The sequence below is a fragment of the Hyperolius riggenbachi genome, chromosome 1 (genome assembly GCF_040937935.1).
Source record: "Hyperolius riggenbachi isolate aHypRig1 chromosome 1, aHypRig1.pri, whole genome shotgun sequence".
In the NCBI taxonomy this organism is placed as follows: domain Eukaryota; kingdom Metazoa; phylum Chordata; class Amphibia; order Anura; family Hyperoliidae; genus Hyperolius; species Hyperolius riggenbachi.
In genome coordinates, this window is record NC_090646.1 from 414862542 (window position 1) to 414889587 (window position 27046).

The following is a 27046-nucleotide window of genomic DNA, read 5'->3' on the forward strand; positions in this document are numbered from 1 at the left end:
ATGACCAGTTATGGCTACTTTGATTTTTCACTTCAAGGACTTTTACGGTTCAGTCAATACATGATCGTGTGTGTGCTGCTCTCCTGCAGATGCCCTCTGGGTTACTGAAGCCATGTATAAAAGCCCTCTTCACTTTGTGCCCTTGCAGACAAAGATATATAATCGTTTTTTCTATTGCTTGTTCATGAAACACAACTTTCTGTGGTAAGGCCTTGTTTGCTTTACTGGTGTGAAAACAATGTGTGAACACTGAGCAGTGCTTTCTGTTTGTGATATGCTAATGAGTATAGAAGAGGGGAAAAAAAAACACCTTGGATCATAAAATGCATCTCCAGTCACAGAAATAAGACTACAGCTTTCCATACTGAAGTGCAAAAGCCTACGATTATATGTAATGTTTTAATTGGATACAGCAGTTGTTTGAGAAGTACTACTGACAGGTGCTATGTTATGCTCCCTGACCATAAAGTACAGATTGTATAGCCCCTGGAAAGCAGGTCAGTAAACCACTCTTCCTTCTCCCATTCTCTAGATTTACCTGGATAATGTGCTTTAGTTGGGATATGGCATTTCAGTACAGCAATGAGCATGAGCTAGCTAGCCATACCTTTCTGCCCTTAGCTGCCATTGAACACCCAAATAGGTGGAGTAAAAGAGCAGCACACAAGGATGAGGAGACACACAACAATATGCCCATTGGGCACACAAGGGTGAGGGGAGATTCAAGAGTATGCTCAATGTGCACACAAGGGTAAGGAGGGATTCAAGAATGCGCCCATTCAGCACACAAGGGTGAGACAGGACTTGAGAATACACCTATTGAGCACACTAAGGTAAGGAGGGACTTAAGAATACACCCTTTAACCTCCTTGGTGGTATTGACGGTTATACACGTCAATACAAAATATGTTGTGAACAGCATTCACATGCATACACTTCAATACTCCTGCACTGTATACTAGAACCTTGTTTGACACATTTTGGCAAGTTACAGGAAAAAGTTATTAAAATTAATTAGATCACTTTGTGCACAGAAATTCTGGGGAAATTGAATGCCAGGGAGGTTAAGGTGATGCTGGTGACTGTTGCAGACACGCACCCACATGGGTCATATGATCAGTATTTTGTGAGGGGTTTTATTTCTGCAGACTTTGTCTATTTATTTAACTTGTGAGGTTGCAAGTGTAGAAAACTGAAACTTTTTGTACTACTTAAAATTGGAGATGGTGAGTGAGATGCTAGTTTTTTCCAGATTGCACGTACATTTAGGCCTGGTGCACACCAAAAACCGCTAGCAGATCCGCAAAATGCTAGCAGATTTTGAAACGCTTTTTCTTCTTTTTCTGTAGCGTTTCAGTTAGCATTTTGCGGTTTTGTGAAGCGTTTTTGGTGTAGTAGATTTCATGTATTGTTACAGTAAAGCTGTAACTGAACAGCTACTGTAACAAAAACGCCTGCAAAACCGCTCTGAACTGGCGTTTTTCAGAGCAGTTTGCGTTTTCCCTATACTTAACATTGAGGCAGAAACGCATCCACAATCCAAAAAATGCCTCACCCCGGGAGTATGCGTTTCTGCAAAACGCCTCCCGCTCTGGTGTGAACCACCCCATTGAGATACATTGACCAAGCGGATCCGTAGCCGCAAGCGCCTGCAGAAACGCTGAAAAAGCCGCTCGGTGTGCACCAGCCCTCAACGAGGTTTAAAATTCACACAGTGAGAGATGCTTCCTGCCCAATTTCAGGTTGTATACAATTTGTATGCAAGACTGATAAATGAGTGTCCCATTGATTACAGTTTTTGGCATATAAGACGCACTTTCTCCCCAAAAATTAAGAAAAACTGGTTTCATAGTAAGCCACAGAGCATTCATTGCCTTCCAGTGTCCAATAACTGCTGACTTTATTCATGGAATACAGCTTTTGCTGCCATGCTCCTGTATTACATTTGTGAAACGATAGCACTGTTAAAATTAGCTTTTTGTTTTACTTCTGTGTGTTCTTAGGAAGACTATGATAAGTATGGCATAAGGATCCGTGTGAAGTTTAGAAGCAGCACACAGCTCCATGAGCTGAATCCACATCACCAAAGCGGAGGAGAGAGGAGTGTATCCACAATGCTGTATCTCATGGCTCTTCAGGAACTTAACAGGTGCCCCTTCCGAGTGGTGGATGAAATTAACCAGGTAATTGCATTGCTGAGTGGCCTGCATTGTTAATGTCTTGTTCAAGGCTTTCTTTTTCTAATTCAGATATTTATTGTGCTTTCAAGGGCATGGATCCAGTGAATGAAAGAAGGGTATTTGAAATGGTAGTACGGACTGCTTGCAAAGAGAGCACTTCTCAGTATTTCTTTATCACGCCAAAGGTAATCATGACGTGCCTAAAACAGTCATACACATGACGATCAATCACAAATGTAATTGCGACACATTTCAGTCTGTGTGGATTACAGTTACAATTCTAGGTCACTGTGATACAAGGTAAACCGGTATTTTTGTTATGGAGTTTATGAAACGGTTACCTCTCTCCCTCTTTGTATTGATGTAGCTGGTAGTGCAGTTAGGTGAGGTTTGTTTATTTGGATTTTGGAGGCTTTTTTTATTCTGCCATGTGGAATGTACAGGTAAGAGGAATTGTGCAGATTTCTGGTCTACCTTTCAGGTGAGATTGGTGACAGTGTCAATTTGACTTGACAACACTGACATTCCCTGTGATGCTTTAGCTGGTTCTGATCAAGTGTAATGTCCAGTAAAAACACTGCAATTATTTTGCTCTGACAGAATTTCCTGGCACATTATTTGTACAAGTATCTAATGTTAACAAGGAAATGAAATTTTCATCCCTGCCCGTTACTACTTCCTCATCTGCAGCATCAACACAGAAAATAGAGATATGAGAACGTTGAGGTTTTGTGTTATAGTATTGTATAAACTGGCATAAACAGTTTAAGATACTTTAAATGCACATTGAAAACCACCATAAAACATACGTTTATACTATTTGTCCAAATCCACGGTTGTCCAAATCTAAATTATTTATCCACGTTTAACAGACAAATTCAACTTACAATCTCCTGGAATGGAACCTGTTTATAAGTGTGAGACTGCCTGTATTTAGCTATACAAAAAAGTCATGATTTGTTACTGGCTACCAGTACTTGATCACTAGTAACATTATTCACCGACATTGGTGAGCGGTTACTCCACGCACTTGGCTTGCCTGCGGTGACTTCATGCTCGCCAATACAAGTAGCAGAATGCAGCACATTGGGCTTCATTTACAAAACTTCTCATAAATGACTTATCACCTAATTGATAAAAATAACCTTTCTGCACATTTACAAGCAAAATAATCACTCAAAGTAAGTTGCTGATTAACTTCATTTTAATATCACTTTTCTTCCCTAAACTATTGTATATTTCTGCCCTTTGGGAGCTTAATAGTGTAACATTGATAAGGTGAAAACAAAGGAAAACTGGTGAAAAATCTTTGTGAATCGTGTCCATTGACTTTTATTTTGGTCTCTAGCAAAAGAGGCAAACAGGTGTTTGTGGAAAACACTCCCTGTTCTCTCATGTTGCCTTTGTGGCTTGCTACTGTAACAGTGGCAAAGGCTAACTGGTAAACTATAAAGTGTAAATCATTCTGTTCACCTCTTTATAAGTATGGCAATTAGTTATCAACTGGCCATTTTCAAGGGGTCAGAGGAACACATTTAACCGTTAATAAACAGCAGCTGAGTCCATGATCCATAACAAGCTTTTTCTAGTCTTTGATTGTTCTACTTTAAAGATTTAAGACTATTCTTGTCAAGCTTCTCAGTGCTTAGTCAATTGGTAGAGCTCTCGCCAAATTCTTAGGAGTTTAGTGCAAAATTATGGTAATATTCATGAGCGAAAAGTACACTACAGGGTGGTCAGTGATAAACACTGATTATCTATCCTGATGTGCAGGAGACTCATCACTGATTTGCTGGAATTGCTGGCATGTACTACCATGGAGGTATGCAGGGATTTGGAGTGGCAGGGGAAGCTGTCAGACAAGTAGCATGCCAGTTGGTTTAAGGAAGCCTGAAGTCAGAGCTATAGAGTGACATTTAACAATGTATGCTGCAGATGTGGCAGCACGGTGGCTTAGTGCAAAGTTCCCCAACCCTGACCTCAAGGCCCACCAACAGTACATGTTTTGCAAGGAACCAAAAACATTCACAGGTGGGGTAATTAGTGTCTCACCAGAGCTAATTAACTACCGTATTTTTCGGAATATAAGACGCACTTTTTCTTCCCCAAAACTAGGGGGAAAAAGTGGGTGCGTCTTATATTCTAAAGGTACGGTATTTGGGCCCCAAAACATACTTACCGGTTCCTGCAGCCGCGATCCTGTCCTCCTCCGTCTGACTGCCGCCATCCAAGGGTCATCCGAGGGTCCCAGCTGTGGTCATCTGAGGGTCACAGCCATCCCATCCAGAATCCCGACATCCTCCATGGTAACGGCGTCCTCTTCCTAGTTACGGTGCTCCCTTCTGTGTGACGAGCGGCGCATGTGCGCCGGGTCACGCATGACTTCAGGCGCACGTGCGCCGGGGTCACGCATGACGTCAGGTGCACATGCGCTGCTCGTCACACAGAAGGGGGCACCGTAACTAGGAAGAGGACGCCGTTACCATGGAGGATGTCGGCGAGGCAGCAGAGCGTGATTACCGCATGGCTGCTGTCTGCAGTGAAGACGATCTGGCGACTGGGACACTGAAGAGCCGGGATTCTGGATGGGATGGCTGGGACCCTCAGATGACCACAGTTGGGACCCTCAGATGACCCTTGGAAGTCGGCAGTCAGGCGGAGGAGGACAGGATCGCGGCAGCAGGATCAGGTGAGATGCTGCAGGGGAAAAGTGTAGTGTAGTTTGTGTTGGGTGCAGGATTTAGTTAGTGTAGTTTGGGTTGGCTGCAGGGGTTAGTTAGTGAAGTGTAGTGTAGTAGTGTAGTGTAGTTTGGGTTTCTACAGGGGTTACTTAGTGAAGTGTAGTGTAGTTTGGGTTGGCTGCAGGGGTTAGTTCGTGTAGTGTAGTGTAGTGTAATTGGTGGGGGCAGCAGGGGTAAGTGAAGTGTAGTGTAGCAGGATTTAGTGTAGATGAGCAGTTCAGCTTAGATAGAGACAGTTTTGGGGGGTTTAAAGGTCCATAAGACACCCCTGCAACATAGACGCACCTAGGTTTAGTTTTTTTTTTTTTCCTGATTTTTGCCTTCTAAATCTAGGTGCGTCTTATATGCCGGAGCGTCTTATATTCCGCAAAATACGGTACTCTGTGGATTTCTACAAAACATGCAATGTTTGGTGGGCCCTGAGGACAGGGTTGGGGAACACTGGAATGGATAGCACTCTTGCCTTGCAGTGCTGGGTCCCCGGTTCGAATCCCAGCCAGCATCTGTAAGGAGTTTGTATGTTCTCACTGTGTCTGCATGGGTTTTCTCCGGGCGCTCCGGTTTCAATTCACATCCCAAAAACATAAAGACAAGTTAATAGGCTTCCCCCTAAAATTGGCCCTAGACTACAATACATACATAGACATATGACTAGAGTAGGGATTAGATTGTGAGCTCCTCCGAGGGACAGTTATTGACCAGACCATATATACTCTGCAAAGCGGAAGATGTCGTCGCTATATAAATACTAAATAATGTGTTACAAAGTCCAGATAGAAAACAAAAGATTAAAACATCACCTGAGCAAACTGCATTTTTAAAACTTGGTAGCTTCTGTTATTCCTCTTTAGAAATGGTCAATGAGATGCAAATACAGTGGTGTGAAAAACTATTTGCCCCCTTCCTGATTTCTTATTCTTTTGCATATTTGTCACACTTAAATGTTTCTGCTCATCAAAAACTGTTAACCATTAGTTAAAGATAACATAATTGAACACAAAATGCAGTTTTAAATGATGTTTTTTATTATTTAGTGAGAAAAAAAACCTCAAAACCTACATGGCCCTGTGTGAAAAAGAAATTGCCCCCTGAACGTAATAACTGGTTGGGCTACCCTTAGCAGCAATAACTGCAATCAAGCGTTTGCGATAACTTGCAACAAGTCTTTTACAGCGCTCTGGAGGAATTTTGGCCCACTCATTGTTGTAATTCAGCTTTATTTGAGGGTTTTCTAGCATGAACTGCCTTTTTAAGTTCATGCCACAACATTTCAATAGGATTCAGGTCAGGGTTTTGACTAGGCCACTCCAAAGTCTTCATTTTGTTTTTCTTCAGTCATTCAGAGGTGGATTTGCTGGTGTCTTTTGGGTCATTGTCCTGCTGCAGCACCCAAGATCGCTTCACCTTGAGTTGACGAACAGATGTCCGGTCATTCTCCTTCAGGATTTTTTGGTAGACAGTAGAATTCATGGTTCCATCTATCACAGCTATGCTACGTACACACATGCGACAACGATCGTTCGTTGAGAACGACGAACGAGCTTTTAATTGATGAAAGAACGACCTGAGTAAAGTTAGTTTTTAAATGTGTGTAACGATCTGATCGTTAGAACAAACGTTACATCAGGTAAAGCAACTATTGCGCCTGCGCATAAAAATGAGAAGTTTCAGGGAGAAATAGTGAAATGCGCATGTCAAGCCTAGTACGAACGACCGTTTGCAACGATGTACTACTTTTGCAAACGATCGTCGTTGGTTAAAATCCGCCGAGACAGAACTTTCTTTTGTAGCGATTTGGCTTGTTCGTCGTCGGTGGTTCGTTTTTTGGAACGATCGTCGTTAGTAAAGATCGGGGAACGATCGTTACAAACGACTATAGTCGCATGTGTGTACGCACGCCTTCCAGGTCCTGAAGCAGCAAAACAACCCCAGACCATCACACTACCACCACCATATTTTACTGTTTGTATGATGTTCTTTTGCTGAAATGCTGTGTTACTTCTACGACAGATTTAACAGGACACGCACCTTCCAAAAAGTTCAACTTTTGTCTCGGCGGTCCACAAGGTATTTTCCCACAAGTCTTGGCAATCATTGAGATGTTTTTTTTTAGCAAAATTGAGACGAGCCTTAATGTTCTTTTTGCTTAAAAGTGGTTTACGCCTTGGATATCTGCCATACAGGCCGTTTTTGCCCAGTCTCTTTCTTATGGTGGAGTTGTGAACACTGACCTTAATTGAGGCAAGTGAGGCCTGCAGTTCTTTAGATGTTGTCCTGGGGTCTTTTGTGGCCTCTCGGATGAGTTTTCTCTGCGCTCTTGGGGTAATTTTGGTCGGCCAGCCACTCCTGGGAAGGTTCATCACTGTTCCATGTTTTTGCCATTTGTGGATAATGGATCTCACTGTGGTTCGCTGGAGTCCCAAAGCTTTAGAAATGGCTTTATAACCTTTACCAGACTGATAGATCTCAATTACAGTACTTTTGTTCTCATTTGTTCCTGAATTTCTTTGGATTTTGGCAAGATGTCTAGCTTTTGAGGTGCTTTTGGTCTACTTCTCTGTGTCAGCTCCTATTTAAGTGATTTCTTGATTGAAACAGGTGTGGCAGTAATCAGGCCTGGGGGTGACTACAGAAATTGAACTCAGGTGTGATAAACCACAGTTAAGTTATTTTTTTTACAAGGGGGGCAATCACTTTTTCACACAGGGCCTTGTAGGTTTTGAGTTTTTTTTCCTCACTAAATAATAAAAACCATCATTTAAAACTGCATTTTGTGTTCAATTATGTTATCTTTGACTAATAGTTAACGGTTTTTGATGAGCAGAAACATTTAAGTGTGACAAACATGCAAAAGAATAAGAAATCAGGAAGGGGGCAAATAGTTTTTCACACCACTGTAAGTTCTTCTAAATTTCAAATTTCATATAAATTGTATGCAGTTTGAACATGAACCAATAAAAAGAGGAAGCCATTCTGATTGGTCCAATTTCAAGCTGCGTGTAATTTTACATGAAATTTAAATTTCAGGAAAACCTATTTGCATCTCATTGACATCTCTATTTCTCTTATTTTGTGTCGAAATGTGGGGTGATTGTAACTAGTCATCAACCAAGGTGTTCTCCGATCTTGCAAGGGGTGTAAAATTATGAACTGGCTATTACTGAGGAAAACAAAAGTTTGCTTTCTTAACCTTCCTGGAGGTAACGTTCGGGGTAAGCTGCGCAGGAGGATTTCTCAGGCTCAGGCTCGATTTGCATAATTTTTTTTTTTTTTTTTTGCTACACGCAGCTAGCACTTTGCTAGCTGCGTGTGCATACTGATTGCTGCCGCTCTGTGCCGATTCGCCGCTACCAGCCGCACCCCTCCCCCCCCCCCCCCCTCAGACCCCTTGCGCAGCCTGGCCTATCAGGATCGGGACTCCCAATGACGTCGGTGACGTCATCCCACCCATTGCCATGGCGATGGGGGAAGCCCTCCGGGAAATCCCGTTCTTTGAACGGGATTTCCTGATCGCAGATCGCTGGAGGCGATCGAAGCAGGTGGGGGGATGCCGCTGCACAGCGGCTACCATGTAGCGAGTCCTAGGCTCGCTACATGATTTAAAAAAAAAAAAAAAGCTGCTGCGCTGCCCCCTGGCGGTTTTTAATAGACCGCCAGGAGGATTAGAAAGTATTTGCGATAATTCAGGTTGGAGTGAGCTTGAGATGTCTCCCAGTGCATCACTGCTGAATATATGCAAATTAACCATTGTCGTTCTAACAAGCCGAACACACTTCCAGATCTCCTGGAATGCAATGATGTGTCAGCTTGAAATTATTACAGAGCCATAATAATACAACATGCATAGAGACTGTTTCGGATTGGTAGATCCTCATCAGTGCAAGGCATGGATTAATTTGGCTCTATGGAGTAGGACCTGAAACACCCAGAGGTACAGACTAACCAGCAAGCTCATATATTCAGCAGTGATGCACTGGGAGATATCTCAAGTTCACTCCAAACTGAAAGCAAACTTTTTTGTTTTCCATGCATTTTAGTAAGGGGGCTATTTGGACCATTGTAGCCCCTCACACACTCCAATGTGTTCTGGTTCACCATGAGCTTGCTGGCTATAACTAGATTATTGTTCATGGGGCAATGTGATGTTGAGTAGGCATATTTATGTTACAGAATTGTACATTTACATTGAGCTTGGTGCATGATGAAATTAAAGTACCCCTGCGCTGAGAGATATGGAGGCTGGCATCTATTTCTTTTTAACCCTCCTGGCGGTAAGCCCGAGCTGAGCTCGGGCTATGCCGCGCAGGAAGATATCTCAGCCCCTGGTGGGGCGATTTTCGCCATTTAAAGTGCTGTGCGCGCAGCTAGCACTTTGCTAGCCGCGCGCACAGCTTGATCGCCGCCGCTCTGCGGCGATCGCCCGCACGCAGCGGCAGAAGAGGGCCCCCCCACCAGAGCCCAGCTCTATGGGCTGGATCGGAGGCGTCTGAGTCAGGACGTCGGCTGACGTCATTCCGATCGTCGCCATGGCGACAGGAGAAGCCAAACGGGAGCGTGTTATATACGCGTTCCCCTGTTTGCTATTGATGCTAGTGTTTCATATAGCTACCACTCTGGTAGCTTTACATGAAACAAAAAAAAAATTAAAAAAAAAGGATTTTTGCCTATTTGGCAAAAAAATAAAATAACCGCCAGGGAGGTTAAACAATGGAGATTGTCTGGCTCTCCTGATCATCTGACTGTAATACTCTTAACCATAGACCCTGAACAATCATGACGATTGGGTGTTTCTTACTCAAGTCTGACTGGATTAGCCACATGCATGTTTCAGGTGTGTGATTCAGACACTACTACAGTTAGAGATCAGCAAGACTGCCAGGCAACTAGTATTGTTTAAAAGCAGGGATAGATTTACCATGAGGCACTGTAGGCACATGCCTAGAGGTGCCTGATGATAGAAAGGCGGCTCACTTTCCTCCCCGAGCACCTCCCTCTCTTCATCCGTTTGCAGAGTCGTAAATTAGGTTACTCACCCTGCTCTTTGGCATTCCACCGACGAGATCTTCCTTCAGTCGGGTGAACTTAATACTGAGAGTAACTCTGGCTACCTAATACTAATGGGCACCTGTAGCTACTTATTACAGGCAAGGGAAGAAAGGGAGAAGTGACAGCTGGGCCAGCCAGCACAATTGCGGTGTGTTTTGGTGGGGGTAGGTTCATGGAGGGTGAAATCTAAGGTGCCAGGACATCTGTGCCTATAGGCTCCTGTCATGTAAATATGGGCCTGTTTAAAAGTGAATAAATCCGTGTTCTCCCCAGAATTTTTTTTCCAGCCGGGTGGCATGAAAAAGTAGCCGGGTGGGGCGCAACGGGGGGAATGTTTACAGCATAGGACATCCCAGCACCCCCCATCACGTCCCATGCAACCCTGCACCTCCATCACATCCCATACATTACTCCTATCACATTCCATGCATTCCTGCACTCCCCTATCACGTCCCATGCGTCCCTGTATCCCCTATCACATACCATCCAGTACTGCAACCCCTATCACATCCCATGCACCTCTGTGCTCCTTATTACATCCCATGCATCCCTGCACCCCCATCATGTGCCATGCATTCCTTCAACCCCAGCTCCATTGGCAGCCTTCAAATATAGAAAGACAAGTGATGGCATTTCCTGTATTTGACGTCTATGGCGCGTTAACGCACATCGCTCCCCTATCTTATATTCCCACGGGCTGCCGCTGATCTGGAGGTCTGACTGACTACGGGCGGGCAGGGCAGCAGGAACTAGAGAAAGCAATGCAGAGGGAGACTCGCTCTGTGCGAGCAAACAGCAGCACATAGCGCACAGAAAAGCAGAAGAACTGTATGTAAATGCAGGCGGGCCTTGGATAGCATCCGGGCGGGGTTTCAAAACAGCCTGGCGGCCCGCCGACCTAATTAGTCCTAGAGAGAACACTGTACATATGGCAGCCACAATATCCCTCTCAGTTCAGGTGCATTTTAAAATGAACCTGAAGTGAAAATAAACTGATGAGATAAGCAATTGTATGCGTCATCCTCCTCCTTTTTATAGATATCCTATAGTTTTATTTCATATTTAAACATTTACAAAGTAGATTGCATGTTTTTAATTCTCTTCTCAATGGAAGTCTATTAACAGTGCCAGAGTTAAAATACATGACCTTATTGACCTGTTTCTATCTCTCCCCTGCCCTGAGAAGTTGTATTCCACCAGGAAAACTTTGATGGCTGTAATTTGCCTGTCAGTGAGGCTCACTTTATTCCAACAAGACAGAAGCTGTCACTTGTATGCCTGAAAAGTAACTATTTGAGACAGCAAAATATGAAAAAGTCTGGTTATCAATGCTTTGCACTATGCATACATGTTTACCTCATCATGTCACATGTCAACTCGGGTATACTTTTAAAACTAAAATCTTGTGTACAGTATAAAAAATTTGAGTTACGGTAGTTTGGCTGCACCATTCATGTCAAAACAATGAGCTGTTGGGATATAGAGCCACACCAATAAAGCATGTCAGGACCGTGAGGGAGAGGCTTCGCACATTTAATGTAATGTATAAACTTTCATTTGCATAAACACATCAGGCTTTTTATAAGACTGGAGAAATGTTTATCCACAGAACTGATTTTCCAGTAATGCATATGCTTGTTGAATTCAGTTTCTGGGAAAAGGCACCTGAAGTGTGATGTAAAAAGTGCTAGTGATCTAAAGAAATGTCACCTTTCACAACTCTGAAATTACTTCGTGTGTTATAAAGTTTAAGGGTCACTTTGATTTTACTGAGTCATGCACACACTAGCTCCTGTTGCTGATGTGCTTTGCCTACTACAGCATTTTCATTGAATAAGTTGTAGTGAGGAAAATGCATCAGTAGGTGGTGCTGACAGGAAGTCTGTTTGCTTGTCAGTACAACTAAATTGTAGTAAACCGTGGCATGAATGCTTTTCCTCATGTGCAAGTGACCAGGCTCAGTCATATGGCGTGCCATGTGCTGTACATGGTGTGGGCAGCTCTCACACATACATACATGCATGCATAGTGGTAACATTAGTGATAACATTATTGTAATAACTGTTCTGTAATACTTCTTGCAGAAGCAGTGTATTTGTGAAAAGTATTTTCTGTGTTGCACCTTTGAAGTCAGGAGGACAAAAGGTTCACAACAGGCCTTGTTTTGAGGGGACTGTATTCTGTCACCCCGCACAAAACACCACTGTTAACCTATGGGCTTGTCCACATATATACAGTTATCATGCGTCACAGATGAGGGAAGCCAGGAAGACCCTGTATGCAGCGGCACCCACCCACCGCTGCACACATGCGTATGAGTTGAGGCATTACTTGCCATTTTCCCCATTGCCAACACTGGTGGTCTCAGCAAATGTGTGGTTATAGAATGGCTTAATGCCTGGTTTAGCTGCTTCATGACTGCTTACTGCTTTTTTTTTTTTTTTTTTTTTTTTTAAAGCACCATTATCTCGAAAAAAGTAGGCAGTTAAAATCTAACAGAACCAATTTATTTTGTTTTCAACAGCATTTCCTGAACAGCAGTTTAACTGCCAAAATACTAGTAAGATACCAGCCAGCCTCCCTAATCACTTGCACACTAATTTGTCAGACTTTGCAACTGCTGTTCAGGAAATGCTGTTTAAAACAAAAACAAAAAACCCTGAAGTGGTCCCTTCATACAGATGCCTATAAGAATGCATTTTCTCTCTCCATACACTAAAGGACAACTGAAGTGAGGCTGCCATATTGCTGATCTATTTGGCTTTAATATTTCCTTTTAAAACCATTCCAGTTGCCTGGAACTAGCATGCAGCTAATCTTGCCAGATGTCAGAACCGCCTGATCTGCTTCATGCTTGTGCAGGGTCTATGGCTAGTAGTAGTTGAAACAGAGGATCAGCAAGGGAACCTAAACTGAGAGGGATATGGATGTTTCCTTTTAAACAATACCAGTTGCCTGGCTTCCTGGTGATCTCTCTGGTTGTAGTAGTGGCTGAATCACACACCTGAAACAAGCATGCAGCTAATCCAGTGTAACTTCATTCAGAGCACCTGATCTGCATGCTTGTTCAGGGGCTTTGGCTAAAAGTATTAGAGACACCGGATAAGCAGGAGAGTCAGGCAACTGGTATTATTTTAATCTCCTGACGACCAGCTAACGCCGATTGGCGTAAACTGGTCGTCTGCAAGTTTCCATGGAAACGGCCGCTCGTTCGAGCGGCCTTTCCATGTCCGTTCACGGAGGCTGTCTCCGTGAACAGCCGGAGAGCCGCCGATTGCGGCTCGCCGGCAAAATGTAAACACGCGGGGAAGAAATCCCCGCTGTTTACATCAATACGGCGCTGCTGCGCAGCAGCGCCGTAAGGCAGATTGGTGATCCCTGGCCTCTGATTGGCCAGGGATCACCATTATTTGATAGGCTGAAGCCTATCCTACAATCCGTCCTGCGCAGCTCAGAGGGGAAGGGAGAGGGAGGGAGAGGGACGGAGCGCTGAAAACGCTGCGGAGGGGGGCTTTGAAGAGGCCCCCGCAAAGCGCAGAGAGCCGGCGGCGATCAGACCCCCCCCAGCAGGACATCCCCCTAGTGGGGAAAAAGGGGGTAAGTCTGATCGCCCTGGCTAAAACCTGATCTGTGCTGCGGGCTGGAGAGCCTACGCAGCACAGATCAGCCAGAAAGCCACTGGTCGGCAAGTGGTTAAAAGGAAAAATCCATATCCTTCTCAGTTTAGGTTCCCTTTAAAGGAAAATAAATATGGCAGCCTCCAGATCCCTCTCGCTTCAGGTTCCCTATAAGGACAACTGAAGCAAGAGGGATATGGAGGCCATATTTATTTCCTTTTAAAGGGGAATTGAAGTAAGAGGTATATGGAGGCTGCCATTTTTATTTCCTTAATCAATACCAGTTGCCTGGCAGCCCTGCTGGTCTATTTCTCTGCAGTAGTATCTGAATAACACCAGAAACAAGCATGCAGCTAGTCTTGTCAGATCTGACTTTAAAGTCTGAAACACCTGATCTGCTGCATGCTTGTTCAGGGGCTATGGCTAATAGTATTAGAGGCAGAGGTTCAGCAGGGCTGCCAGGCAACTGGTATTGCTTAAAAGGAAATAAATATGGCAGCCTCCATATACCTCTTACTTCAGTTCCCCTTTAACGCAGTGACAGTTGACGTGCTATCCAGCTAATCCTCTGCCTCTAATACTTTTAGACATACCAGTAGACCCTGCACAAGTATGCAGCGTATCAGGTGTTTCTATGTCTATACGTATTAGTGGCAGAGGATCAGCAGGGCTGCCAGGCAACTGGTATTGCTTAAGAGGAAATAAATATTGGAGGCTTCATAACCCTCTCGCTTCAGTCGTTTAACACCCCACATATTTAATTGTAAACCATACCAGTTGCCTGGAAGTCCTGCTGATCCTGTGCCTCTTACACGTTTAAGCTGAGTACACACGTACGATAACGATCGTTTGAAAACTAACGACAATCGGACCGATAATCGTGCGCTCCAAATTTTCCAACGATCGTTTTTTTGGACGATAACGACCGTTATCGTTCAATCCGGCCAATCCAACCCGGCGGATTTTTTCGAAATCGTTCAATCGTTGCAGTGTGTACAGAGATCATCCGATAATGATTATCTGTGGAGTAGTACGCATGTTCTTATTGCCTGTCATAACGTCACTTCCGTTTGCGCACGCATTTTTTTATCATTCGTCGTTCAGTACTTTATACTTATATCGTTCACGTGTGTACACAATCGTTCATTACGAACGATCTTTTCGGTCTAATTTGAATATCGTGTAAACGTCACGAATCGTTCGTAACAACTGATCTTTATCGGACGTATATACGAACCTTTAGGCTAGGGTCACAGTAGTGCATTGTGGTGTGCTGTAACGGCTACTTTGTAACATGGCTTGGCGCACTGCGAGGCACCACCTATGCCATGGGTGCCGATTGAGTAGATCGCAATCTAACGGTAGATCGCAGAGGACTTCATGGTAGATCCTGACCCCACTACATTTTCCATTTTGTATATACAATTGTGCTCGTTAAATTGTACATAGGTAGATCATTTTGACTTTCTAATTTTTAAAGTAGCTCACAAGCCAAAAAAGTGTGGACTCCTCTCTCTGACCTATGCGATATTCACAGTGCAGTAGGTGCAGTATAACAGCGTGCGACATCTCAACACACTGCATTACCGCAAAGTGCGCACTTTAACAGTGAAGCATACCTTTCATTGATTATATGCTTCACTTTATGTGACGTAATGCATGGATAATACGTGCAGCTTTCCCATTGTGTTGCATTCTTGCCGTTATTGGGAACGCAATGCAATATCCACTGTGAACCCAGCCTTAGCCATTGATCCTGAACAGGCATGCAAATCAGAAGTGTCTGTCAAAAATCCAACAAGGAATATGTGCATACTTGATTCAGGTGTGTGATTCAGACACTACTGCAGCCAGGAAGATCAGCAGGACTGTCATATTTGTTGCATATTAAACACCAGATTCCATATACCTCTCACTTCAGGTTCCCTTTAAAATACTGTAAAGCCTAAGCTATATGCATTTTGGTGATGTTATTTTTCTTAATGCAGGCTTTATTGTGCTCTTGGTTTTGGAAAGAGAGTGCTTCGGTGATCATGTCACAGTGTTAGAAAAATACTTGGCTCATAAAAATCTAAAAATATATGCCACTGATTCTAGATATTAGGTTTCCATTTGAGTCCTCGAGGGTTGTATACATGCCAGGATTTTGGGATGGGCAGAGCCATCTTTCTTTGTGTGCTCTATCTTACTTCGTTACGTGGGTTTGTTAATTACAGCAATGCTGAATATGTATAAGGATCCCAGCCCTCAAGGGTTGGATTTGGACATCTGTGTTCTAGATACTAGGTTCTCAGCACATGGTACGCATACCCCCTGGGGATACTTGGATAGAATTCAGGGAGTACTTCAACTTGTAATAGCCAATCTATTACAGTGGGTGTCAGGATTAGAGAATGCTGAATCGTATATAAATAAGCATAAATTAGTGTTTTTAGTCTTAAAATTATAAGAACGTTTGTAAAGCTTTTATACATAAATGTGCTTCCTCCCCCTTCCCCCCCCTTTCCTTTCTTATTAGCGCATGTACTTTAAAATTTTGAAACATAGACCTTACTTGCACCCACCTCAATGGCAGTGGGAATGACAAAGGTATAAAATAAAGTCTACTATTTTTACATGTCCTGTTTTTTTTTTTTCCAAAGTATAGTAAGTGGGCAAACACATGTTTTTCTGCTTTCTCCTGTCATTGTTCGGGTGGGTAAAGTCAGGGCAGTCTCCAGACTACTTACCTCACAGGGTGCCACCGTACAGTTGAACATACTGTTACAGTGCCAGAGGAGCCCCCGGTATTAGGTAGCATAGTGCAGCCTCCCCCCGGTATAGGTTTTCAGCGGAGCCCCCAGTATTAAGTAGCCCGATTCAGCCCCCCTTCCCCCCGAGTCAAGGTTGCTACAGAAGCCTCCATTATTAGGTAGCCAGATCATGCTCCCCTCCGAACTTGTATACTTAGCCAGAGAGGCGCCCCCTCCCTCAGTATAGGTAGCCAGAGATCCCCCACACACTTCAACTAGATAGCCAGATTGCTCCCCTCCTATAGGAAGCCAGAGAGCTCTCTCCTCGTAAAGCTAGCCAGATACACCCCCCCCCCCCCCCAATTTAGGTAGCCATAAATCCCCACTCCAATCTGTATATGTAGCCAGACACCCCCTCTCCCCAATATAGGTAGCTAGTGTGCCTGCTCCCCTAGTATATAAGAAGCCAGGGTGCCCCTTCCCACAGTATATAGATAGCCAGAGAGTCCCCCTCCCCTACTATATATGTTGTCAAAGTGCCTGCTTCCTTCCCACAGTATATGGGTAGCTGGAGAGGTCTACACACTGCCTCTATCTTCTTCCTCGTAGGCCTCTATCGCGTTGGTAATATTATCCCTCTGATGACATGTCATGTAATCACAAGGGTGCTGTCACTAACTCAGTGGAAGCCTAGGAGGAACAAGATAAAGGCAGTATGTGGTTCTGGAAAGGTGGGTTACTGCTCTCTGCATGTGCCCATGCTGCCACTGTGCCTTGGGAGGTGTCCTGCCACGCTGCCCCTAAAATCTGTGCTGGGTAAGTTAAAGCCAATAACAATGGTACTTGAACTGAGTATAAACATGGATAGTTTTCACTTTCTCTGACATACTCTAGATCATTTTGGTAGCTTGTCCCCATATCTAAACTATGACACCTTACTGTAACATGTGCAGGTATACTAAAAATGTCTTGCTTCACAAACTGAGAAAGTGACATGATCACAGATGGCCACACATGATACGATTCATGTTTTTTGATTGATTGTAAATTTTGAAACACTTTCAATCTTTCCCCATTTATGAAAATAAATTATAGAAAACTCCTGAAAAAATTGCCTGGGTAATGCAATAAATTAAGTAAATATACAATCTGTCTTATACCGAAAAATTTATCAGAATTCTCCACCATGAGCGATTAATAAATGTATAAAAGTAAATAAATAGTCAATTCGATCACATTTCTGAATAAAAATACATTTTTCTATACAACGGATTTGTTTTCATTTAAAACAAATGTTGAACAATTTATTGCATAGTATGTGGCCACTTTTAGTATGTACCAAAAAATCAGATGCATAATATTTTCTTACTCATTTGTACTGTATTATGTACCGTATTTTTCAGAATATAAGACACACTTTTTCTCCCCCAAAAATGGGGAGAAAAAGTTCCTGCGTCTTATATTCCAAAGGCAGGGAATCCACGACTTCAGAACCGCCCGCCGATACGAACCGCCGAATTGTCGGAGACTCCCTGCCTTGTCCCCCTGTGTGGTCCGCCTGCCCCCAGCATGTCTCCGCTCCCCCTTGGCAACAATGACAGCAGAGAAACTCACCTTCCTATGGATTCCAGTGCTGTGTGGTCCTCCGCCCCCAGCACGTCCGCCCCCAGCATTGAGTCATGGGGAATGACTCATTGAATCATTAACAGGAGCCTGTTAATGATTCAATGAGTCAATCCCCATGACTCAATGAGTCCTTAACAGGAGACGTCGCTAGGGGAAGCCGCCCGGTACCGAGATGTCCGCAGTTCGCCGCCGCTGAGTAGGTGAGCCGCTCTGCCGCTAACTTTTCTTTTACAGGTGTAGGGCTGACATGCTGGAGGTGGAGGACCACACAGCGCTGGAATCCATAGGAAGGTGAGTTGCTCTGCTGTCATTGTTGCCAAGGGGGAGCGGAGACGGGGATGACGCACACACTGGGACAGTAAGACACACATAGTGGACACAGGAGGACAATGGGGGAGAACATGTACAAGATGCTTCTGGAACATGGACGCACCAGGTTTAGTATATACTGTATACATTTCTGCCCTCTAAACCTAGGTGCGTCTTATATTCCAGAGTGTCTAATATTCTGAAAAAAAAGAATATTCACTAGTTTATTTTGCAGTGCAGAGAAGATGAATAACAGGATTCCTCTTCTATTTTTATCAGCATTGGAACATTGAGTAGAACTACTTCATGCATTGTGCAGTTTAAGCACAGGGTATCTATGGCTCCATTATTAGCCTGATAGGCAGACAACCAAGACCGCTACTAATCTCTGTGCAGTGAACCAGATCCGTTCCGAGCAAGGCAGTCAGTGGGCCAGACAAGCAGAAAGGAAAGGGAGGCGTCTCTCGTGCCCACAGCTGCTAAGCTAGGCTTCGCCTTTCTTTTACTAGCACTAGGAAAATGTCTGATTGCTGTGACCAGCACTGACACTTGTCTTAATACAGAAATATCCACTAAATGCTAAGATATTAACAGCTCGCAGCATTCATCACGGTCTACCCTTGGCTTTTTGAAGTTTTGCAGCAGCCCCCTTGGCAGCGACTTGGTATCATGATCAACTTATAACTAAAACAATATCATAGCAATGTCTCTACCAGGAATATGGGCCAGTAGCTTTTGATGAGTGGCTCATCACCAAGAGATTGTCCTTTACTCCAGACACTTTCATAGCCTTTGTTGTCTTTTTAAGTTCTCTTTCTGAAACGCCACTTCAAAGCGATCTTCATAGCAGATAAGCAGCACTGCTCCTTGCTTACACAGCAGCATGCAATGTTGTATGCTAGCGATGTGATGTGGTGTCAGTATAGATGAGCCCTGTGCAGTTATGTCTACATACATCATGTTCAGGTTTCATCTCCATACTCCTCCACCGTGCTGTAGATAGGAAAGCGCTTGTGCTTATTTTTGGTTTGCATTGTTTATAAAATCCATTCCTTTTAAAGTAAAAATCTTCACAGCCAAAATGTTGTTTTCAAGCTGCTCTTTGTTTTTCCTCTAGTGGAGTCTAAAAAAGAGCTGACCCATTTGATGGTTCTTTTGTTAATTGAAGGACACATATTTTCTGTTGAAGACAGAAAATCCTCTGTATTGCAGTGTGTACATAATGCAGAATGGTTCCCGCCCACACTGTGAATCCGTTGTTTGGTGCAGTCATGTTACCCTATCTGCTGTAAAGTAGGTTACTTACGGTGCATTCCAAATCTGCCTTTAGTATTGATTGTAATATTAAAGCAATGTATAAAGTATGTTTTACCGTAAGAGAGTACATTTAATTAGTAAGTAAACCACACTGGGGCTACTGCTGGGTGAAGAGACTGGCCTAGAGATTGGTGAAGCAGGCCACTAACGATACAATCTTTTTCATCCAATCTTATAATTTCTATGTAATATAAAGCCCCGTCTACACGATACGATTCTTTGTGCGATTCAATTACGATTCTATTTACAATCCGATTAAATCCAACATGTCCGATCGAGATTAGATTCAATTCAATTTGCCATTGTTTTGCAATGGTGAATTGAATCGAATCCTGATCGGACATGGCTGATTTAATCAGATCGTAATTGAATCGCACAAAGAATCGTATCGTGTAGATGGGGCTTTAGGTAACTGCCTAAATTATCAATTCAATATATTCACTCAGTTTACCCTTATACTACGTAGATTTGGTAAAATTGGATGAAAAAGATTGTGGTGTTAGTGGCCACCTTGAGAGATGTATTAAGGGGAGGATGATGGTATGTGGGGCTTGTAAACTATACATGCAGACGGACAAAACTCTGGCAAGTGGCATATATATCGCCAAGAGGAAGATGCTGTCCCTGTGCCTCAAGGAATAAACCTACTGTATGATTGTCCCATTATGGTACACTCAGAACTAAGCAGTTATGTAGCTGATAGTTTGGTTTCCCTTACTTGCTGATGTTTAACTCTTTACAATATACTTTGTGACAGTATTATACTGACAGGTAGGCATCGACTGTAAGGATTCAGTTCTTAAAGTACAACTGTAGCGAGAGGTATGGGGAGGCTGCCATATTTCCTTTTAAACAATATCGGTTACCTTCAGTCTTGCTGATTTAATTGGCTGCAGTAGTGTCTGAATAACACCAGAAACAAGCATGCAACTGCTCTTGTCAGATCTGACGATAATGTCAGAAACATCTGATCTGCTGCATGCTTGTTCACCGGGCTATGGCTTATTAGAGGCAGAGGATCAGCAGGATAGACAGGGAACTGATATTGCTTAAAGGGAACCAGAGAGGAACGGGGGGTGGAAAAAGAAAAAGATTTTATACATACCTGGGGCTTCTTCCAGCCCCATAAGCCTGAATCGCTCCCACGCCGCCGTCCTCAGCTTCCTGGATCCGCCGGTACCGGGCCCGTCACTTCCGGCGGACGCGGCCAATTGTCCGCATCACAGGGGCTCCCTCCATACATGTACGCATGCGGCTGCGCAGTTAGCGGCCACATGCGTATCAGTATGGGGGGAGAACCCGGTGATGCGGAGAATTGGCCGCGTCCGCCGGCCGACTTGCCGACTCGCGGCAATGACGGGACCCGGTGGCGGCGGTTCCAGGCAGAGGAGGACTGCGGCGTGGGAGCGATCCGTGCGTATGGGGCTGGAGGAAGCCCCAGGTATGTATATTGCATCCTCTCTGGTTCCCTTTAAAAGGAAATAAATATGGCAACCTCCACATACCTCTTGCTGCAGTTGTCATTTAGAGTGAAACTTAAGTGAAAATAAACTGATGAGATAGTCAATTAATCTATCCTCTTACTCCTAGAAATTACTTTGATATCCCTCAGTTTTATGTTTAGTGTTTGTTTGTTTTTGGTTTTTTTTAAGCAGTTTTATTATTTTGTCTGTTTAATGAAAGTCTGTTCCCTGTCTCAGAGTGCTGAAATAAACTATTGACCTTTTTCAAAAATATCCACTGCTCTCAGAAGCCCAGTTCTCTGCCAGGAAAGTGCTTTATGGCTGTAATTCCATATCGGTGAAGCTGGTTTCACACCGGAAACCAGTGCTTGAGGCAACACATCGCACCATCAAAAACAGGCCTTCAGGGAACACCCCGCTATTGCGCTGTGATCCCTGTCTGGCCGCCGGCCAAGCAGGAAGTTGCTATCACCTCATGCTTTGGGTATGTGGAAATGCACTAAAGCGTATTGTCAAAATACACTTGCGTGTTGCGCCGTCGCCTCTGTGTTTGTTTAAAAATCTACTTGTCGCCCTAGACTAACATGACTTTCGGGCCGATGCAGCTCGCCGCAGAATCCACGCAGTAACGTAGTTCTGGCCCTGCGTCAGAGATGTGGCGAAAACGTCACTTCTGACATGCCGTAATGTAGCAATATGAAAAATCTCCATAGACTTTAATTGCATGGCGGTGGGGTGCGGTAAGAATACCGCACCACCTCAGTGTGAAAGGGCCTTGAGGGACACCATAGTTCGCTTGGGTCCTGACTGGAGAAAAACTCAGTTGCATAGCTGAACATTAACTCTTTCAGGCACCGAAAGAAGAAACGTAACATAGCATATGTATTGGTTTGCTAGGCACTGTACATACAAATGTATATTTCATTGTGTCACTTAAGGTTCTGGGTTACCATGGACACAAATACGCAGTCCTTTTAGGGTGTTCCTTAGGACACTGTAGCTGATCATAGTGCAGGTCTGGTCACTGGCAACGTCCTAGTACCGTAAGTTTCTATTTTGTTTATCGCAATGAACATCCTGTGTTTAGGACACTAGATTAGGTGCCATGGGCTCAGCACAGGAAGTTTGTTGCAATGCCGTGGTTTAGCATGTATTTGCTAATCTATTTAACTAATGCCTTTCTGTTTAAGGACATTTAGTAACAGAGTTTGTTGCAAACCTGCTGGGGGCAACCCAGAGCTTTTTTCCTAACAGTTATGGGTATTCATTTAAAGTTTTACTGTTACGGGTTGTTACTTGGCACCAGGTTTTCTGTCATGATTATTACAAATGTAAAACATGATCTGCTTAGCTCTTCAATGCCAAGTACATACTGTGCCCACATAGTTTAGCCCATCTACAGTCATATTTAAAACTCAGAGCAGCTAGTGTGATGGGCACAGTATTGCCAAAGGCAGGTGTGATGGGTACAGTATTGCCAAAGGCTGCATGGTCTGCCAGTGCCATGCTTTTTCATAGTGGTGAAGACTGCATCCATTACACTATTTCCATTGCCTGGCATTCTGCCGAGATATAGGACTGCTTCACTTCTGGCTAGACCCAGGTGTCACGGACTCCTATTCAATAACATTACAGTACGCCTGAAATGAGAAGCACATGATAGCTGCCATATTTTTCCTTTTGAACCATACCAGTTACCTGGCGGTCCTGAGGATCTCTTAGGCTACTGTAGTATCTGAATCACAAACCTGATATAAGCATGTGGTTAATCCGGTCAGAAACCCCTGATCTACATGGTTCTTCAGGGTCTATGGATAAAAGTATTAGAAACAGATGATCAGCAGGACAGCCAGGCAATCTGCATCGTTTAAAAGAAAATATATTTCAGCCATATCCCTCTCATTTCAGATGTTTAAGGGGAAACGTGCATGCATACATAGCCCTCATGTTAGTCTGCCGGAGCTAGGATCAGCAGAGAAGCAGTCTTAGCTCCTGTCAGAAAGCCTGGTGCTGGGGAAGGCAGAAATAGCATAGTAGTCTGTGGGCTCCCTTGGTGGCCGTCCAGCATATATATTGTGGTCTGCCCAAAAAAGGTTTGAATGGCAATACCTTTATTTAGTCTAAGCACTGTGTACTGTTAGATGAATATATAAAGTTTATATCTGGTACATTGTAGTGGATAGAACAGACTCACATTTATTTCTGTAGTAGCACTTCTTCTTTTTCCCAATGCTGAAGCCTTGCCAAAGTACACCCTCTGCATTGGGTCTTCCCCTACAGCCTGGTTCCCTCCCCTGCCTTTCCCTTACCTGCTCTCTGCCTGCTTGGATCAAATTACATCTCTTTTCACAGAGAGGGGAGAGAGCAGAACTGCTGCAGCCTGTCTTATTATGTCTGTTTGCTATAATTCTTATTGCAGATGCCTGCCTGCCTGATTGTGGGTGAGAAAATCACACTTTATTATGTGTGATTTTATATATCTTGTCAACTTATTAGGTTTAAAGCATACTAATCTATAATGTAGGTACTCCAATAACTATATTACTATCAATAAGTGATACTTTTCAAATGTGGGTTCCTATAAAAAGCGTACATGTGGGAAAGGTAGTAGGGAGCAGTGCGAATTGCAGAGCAGTGCCAAACTAGACAACACTAGCTCAGCGGGTTTTTTTTTTTTTCCCCCCTTTATTTTTATTTAGTTAGGTAGTATTGCGGCGATATGTGACGTCACTTGCTCATGGGGACGCTCTTGAACTTTAATTTTACATTTCTGCTTATAACTCTGCTGACTTGTGGTTTCCACTGAAAATAGGCCCTGATCATATTTTTCATCACATGCTTGTGTTTTATTTTACACGGATATGAATGCATTATTTGTTAGGAAATGTTATTTAACCAACTGAAAAGACTGTTAAATAGATGCATTTCCCACTGCAGTCAGTAAGTGAAATGGTTTTGCAGCCTTTCTGGTCCATTCCTCTACTCTGCCAATAAAATGCTATACTGACTTTAGTTTCATGCCTTTGGTTGACACCATCATGACATCACTTCAACTGGACTGACATTTATTATGGTCACTTGTCTTCTTGTTTATAACCCTTTCACTAGGTAAGTAACTAAAGTGAACGTGTAGTGAAGGTGATATTGAGGCTGCTATACTTCTTTATTTTAAGCAAATGCCAGTTGCCTGACTGTTGATACTCTGCCTCTAATACTTTTAGGCACAGACCCTGAACAAGCATGCAGCAGATCAGGTGTTTGACATTGTCAGCTGCATGCTTGTTATGGAGATATTCAAACACTACTGCAGCTAAATAGATCAGCAGGAGAGTCAGGGAACTGTTATTATTTAACCACTTTGTCCTCCTTGACGTATAAAAACGTCAAGGAGGACAGGCGCGCTCCTGCAGCCGATCGTGCACGCGCACTCCCGGCTGCGGATTCGGTAGCCCAGGAATCAATGTATCGGGCTATGGTGCCCGATCACTGATTCCTCTCCCCCGCTGAAAAAGCGACAGCTTCTCTCGGAAGCTACGCTTTTTCTGAAGCTATGTCCCTCTAAGCGTACATTGTACGCTTAGAGTGACGTCATGTAAACAAAATCAAGATTGCCATCTTGTGGCCAAAAAGTAAAACTACAAGTAAAAGTAAAAAAACATTACAATACACAAATATTTCCCCAAATAAAACACTATTTATATCCCACCCTCCCAAAAATGCCCACATAAAATGTTTAATAAAAAAAAAAAAATTACTATAAAAAAAAACAAAACACATAAATATTTACCTAAGGGTCTAAACTTTTTAAATATCTATGTAAAGATGAAATATTTCTCTCTCTTTTTTTTTTTTTTTTTTAAGCTTGTAAATAGTGATGGATGCAAAACGGAAAAAATGCTCTTTTATTTCCAAATAAAATATTGTCGCGATACATTGTGATAGGGACATAATTTAAACGGTGAAATAACCGTGACAAATGGGCAAATACAATACGTGGGTTTTAATTATGGAGGCATGTATTATTTTAAAACTATAATGGCCGAAAACTGACAATGAATTTTTTCATTTTTTTTTCTTATTCTTACTGTTAAAATGCATTTACAGTAAGGTAGCTCTTAGCAAAATGTACCCCCCAAAGAAAGCCTAATTGGTGGCGGAAAAAACAAGATATAGATCAGTTCATTGTGATTAGTGATAAAGTTATAGGCTAATGAATGGGAGGTGAACATTGCTCGGATGCATAAAGTGAAAGCGACTGAATGCGAAGTGGTTAAAAGGAAATAAATATGTCAGCCTTGATATTACTCTCACTTCAGTTGTCCTTTTAAGTATTCTTAAGTATTAGAGAAACAAGACCAGTAGTTTAGTCATACAACTGGAATTGTTTAAAAAATATATAAATATGGCAGCCTTCATATTCTTTTTATATTCCTTTCACTATAAGGTCACTTTAATGAAGTGATATGGTACTTAAAGATTGCATGTGAAAATGCACATTCAACTTTTTTTCTTTTTTTTTTCTTTTTTTTTTTAAACAGCTTCTTCAGAATTTGACTTATGTAGACAAGATGAAGGTACTATTTGTCTACAATGGAGAAAACATGCTTGAATCCGCCAAATGGAACTTGAAAGGTTTCCACCGAAGACGCCGAAGAGTAGCTGCCGCACCAGAATAATTTAGTTTCTTTCTTAGTAGCTGATTTTTTTTTTTTTTTTTTTTTTTTACTCTCCAGATAGGTTGTTTTAACTTAACTCTGGAAATCTACATAAGGTTTGTTTTTCTGGCAGGATTACATTTCCTAAACATGTAATTCCCACACCCGTCCTTATGTTTTACCAGCAACACATGCTTTGCAGGTAGTCTCAGATATGAACAGCTGTACTAATTTGTGTCTGAGCAGTTTACAAGATGGCTATACCTTCTTTAGTGTCCCTGTAAACAGCGTAGCACCTCATCTTTGCCGATCTTTCCTCCTCCCTGTGTTGGAGCTATCCCTGCCCTTCAAAGCTTTGACTAGACCCAATTGAGTGCATGCTTTGCCTACGCCTCGCGCACTCTTACTTTCCCATATGTTGTGCACAATGGCTGGAGATGTTCTGGTCATAAACAGTGTGGAAACATTTAGCCATGAATGCCCAGCATGGTCCTGGCCGAGTCGTCTGCACTCAGCCATGCGGTAGCATGCAGGTAGATGGCGTGGACAGAGCATGCACTCTTAGGGAAAGGTGGGGGGTTGCACAATTTATGAGGATACTAAAGAAGCCCAAAGTATGGCCACTACATACATTTTGGTTGAGTTCAGGTTTGCTTTATCTACTTTGGTGGGTATCCACAATACATTACCTGATCTTGGGACTTCAAGGCAGATTTACGAAACACGGTAGTTTAAAATAGTATGTTTCCGTTAAAATTACGGTAATTTAAAGAGAACCCGAGGTGGGTTCTAAGACTGCTAACAGCACACAGAGGCTTGGTCTGCATATACTGCCCAGCCTCTCTTGCTATCCCAATCCCCCCTAAGCCCTCCCCCCCCACCCCCCGTGCTCTGCTATGCCCCCATAAATTACCCAGCCGTGCTGTCGACACACAGTGTGTCGCAGCCGGCTGTTTACTTCTGTGTCAGTCTCGCCAATCCCCCGCCTCCTCCATAGTTCCGGTCCCCGCCTGCGTTCCTTCCTTCCTTCCAATCAGCGGGGAGGGAAGGGATGCAGGCGGGGACCGGAGCTATGGAGGAGGCGGGGTAGCCGCGAGACTGACACTTACAGAAGTAAACAGCCAGCTGGGACACGCTGTATGTCGACAGCACGGCTGGGTGATTTATGGGGGCATAGCAGAGTGCAGGGGGGATTGGGATAGCAAGAAAGGCTGGGCAGTATATGCAGATCCAGCCTGTGTGTACTGTTAGCATTCTTAGAACCCACCTCGGGTTCTCTTTAAAGGAACTCCGAGCACCTCTCATGGGCATGCCTTTAAGACTCCGACCAATACTGCAAAGTACTTAAAGATGCATACCT

General features: G+C 43.4%; 1 protein-coding gene across 2 annotated transcripts in view; it reads left to right on the forward strand.

Moving 5' to 3' along the window:
* Nucleotides 1-26574, forward strand: part of SMC5 (structural maintenance of chromosomes 5) — a 151126-nt gene extending 124552 nt beyond the window's left edge. The window contains exons 23-25 of one of the 2 annotated variants that reach the window (XM_068236253.1): nt 2004-2183; nt 2270-2365; nt 25570-26574. In XM_068236253.1, the coding sequence (XP_068092354.1) occupies nt 2004-2183; nt 2270-2365; nt 25570-25707 (414 nt within the window). In that variant the 3' untranslated portion in view covers nt 25708-26574. The remainder of the gene's footprint in view (nt 1-2003; nt 2184-2269; nt 2366-25569) is intronic. The other variant, XM_068236260.1, reaches the window with a different exon arrangement.
* The last annotated feature ends 472 nt before the right edge of the window (nt 26575-27046 follow it).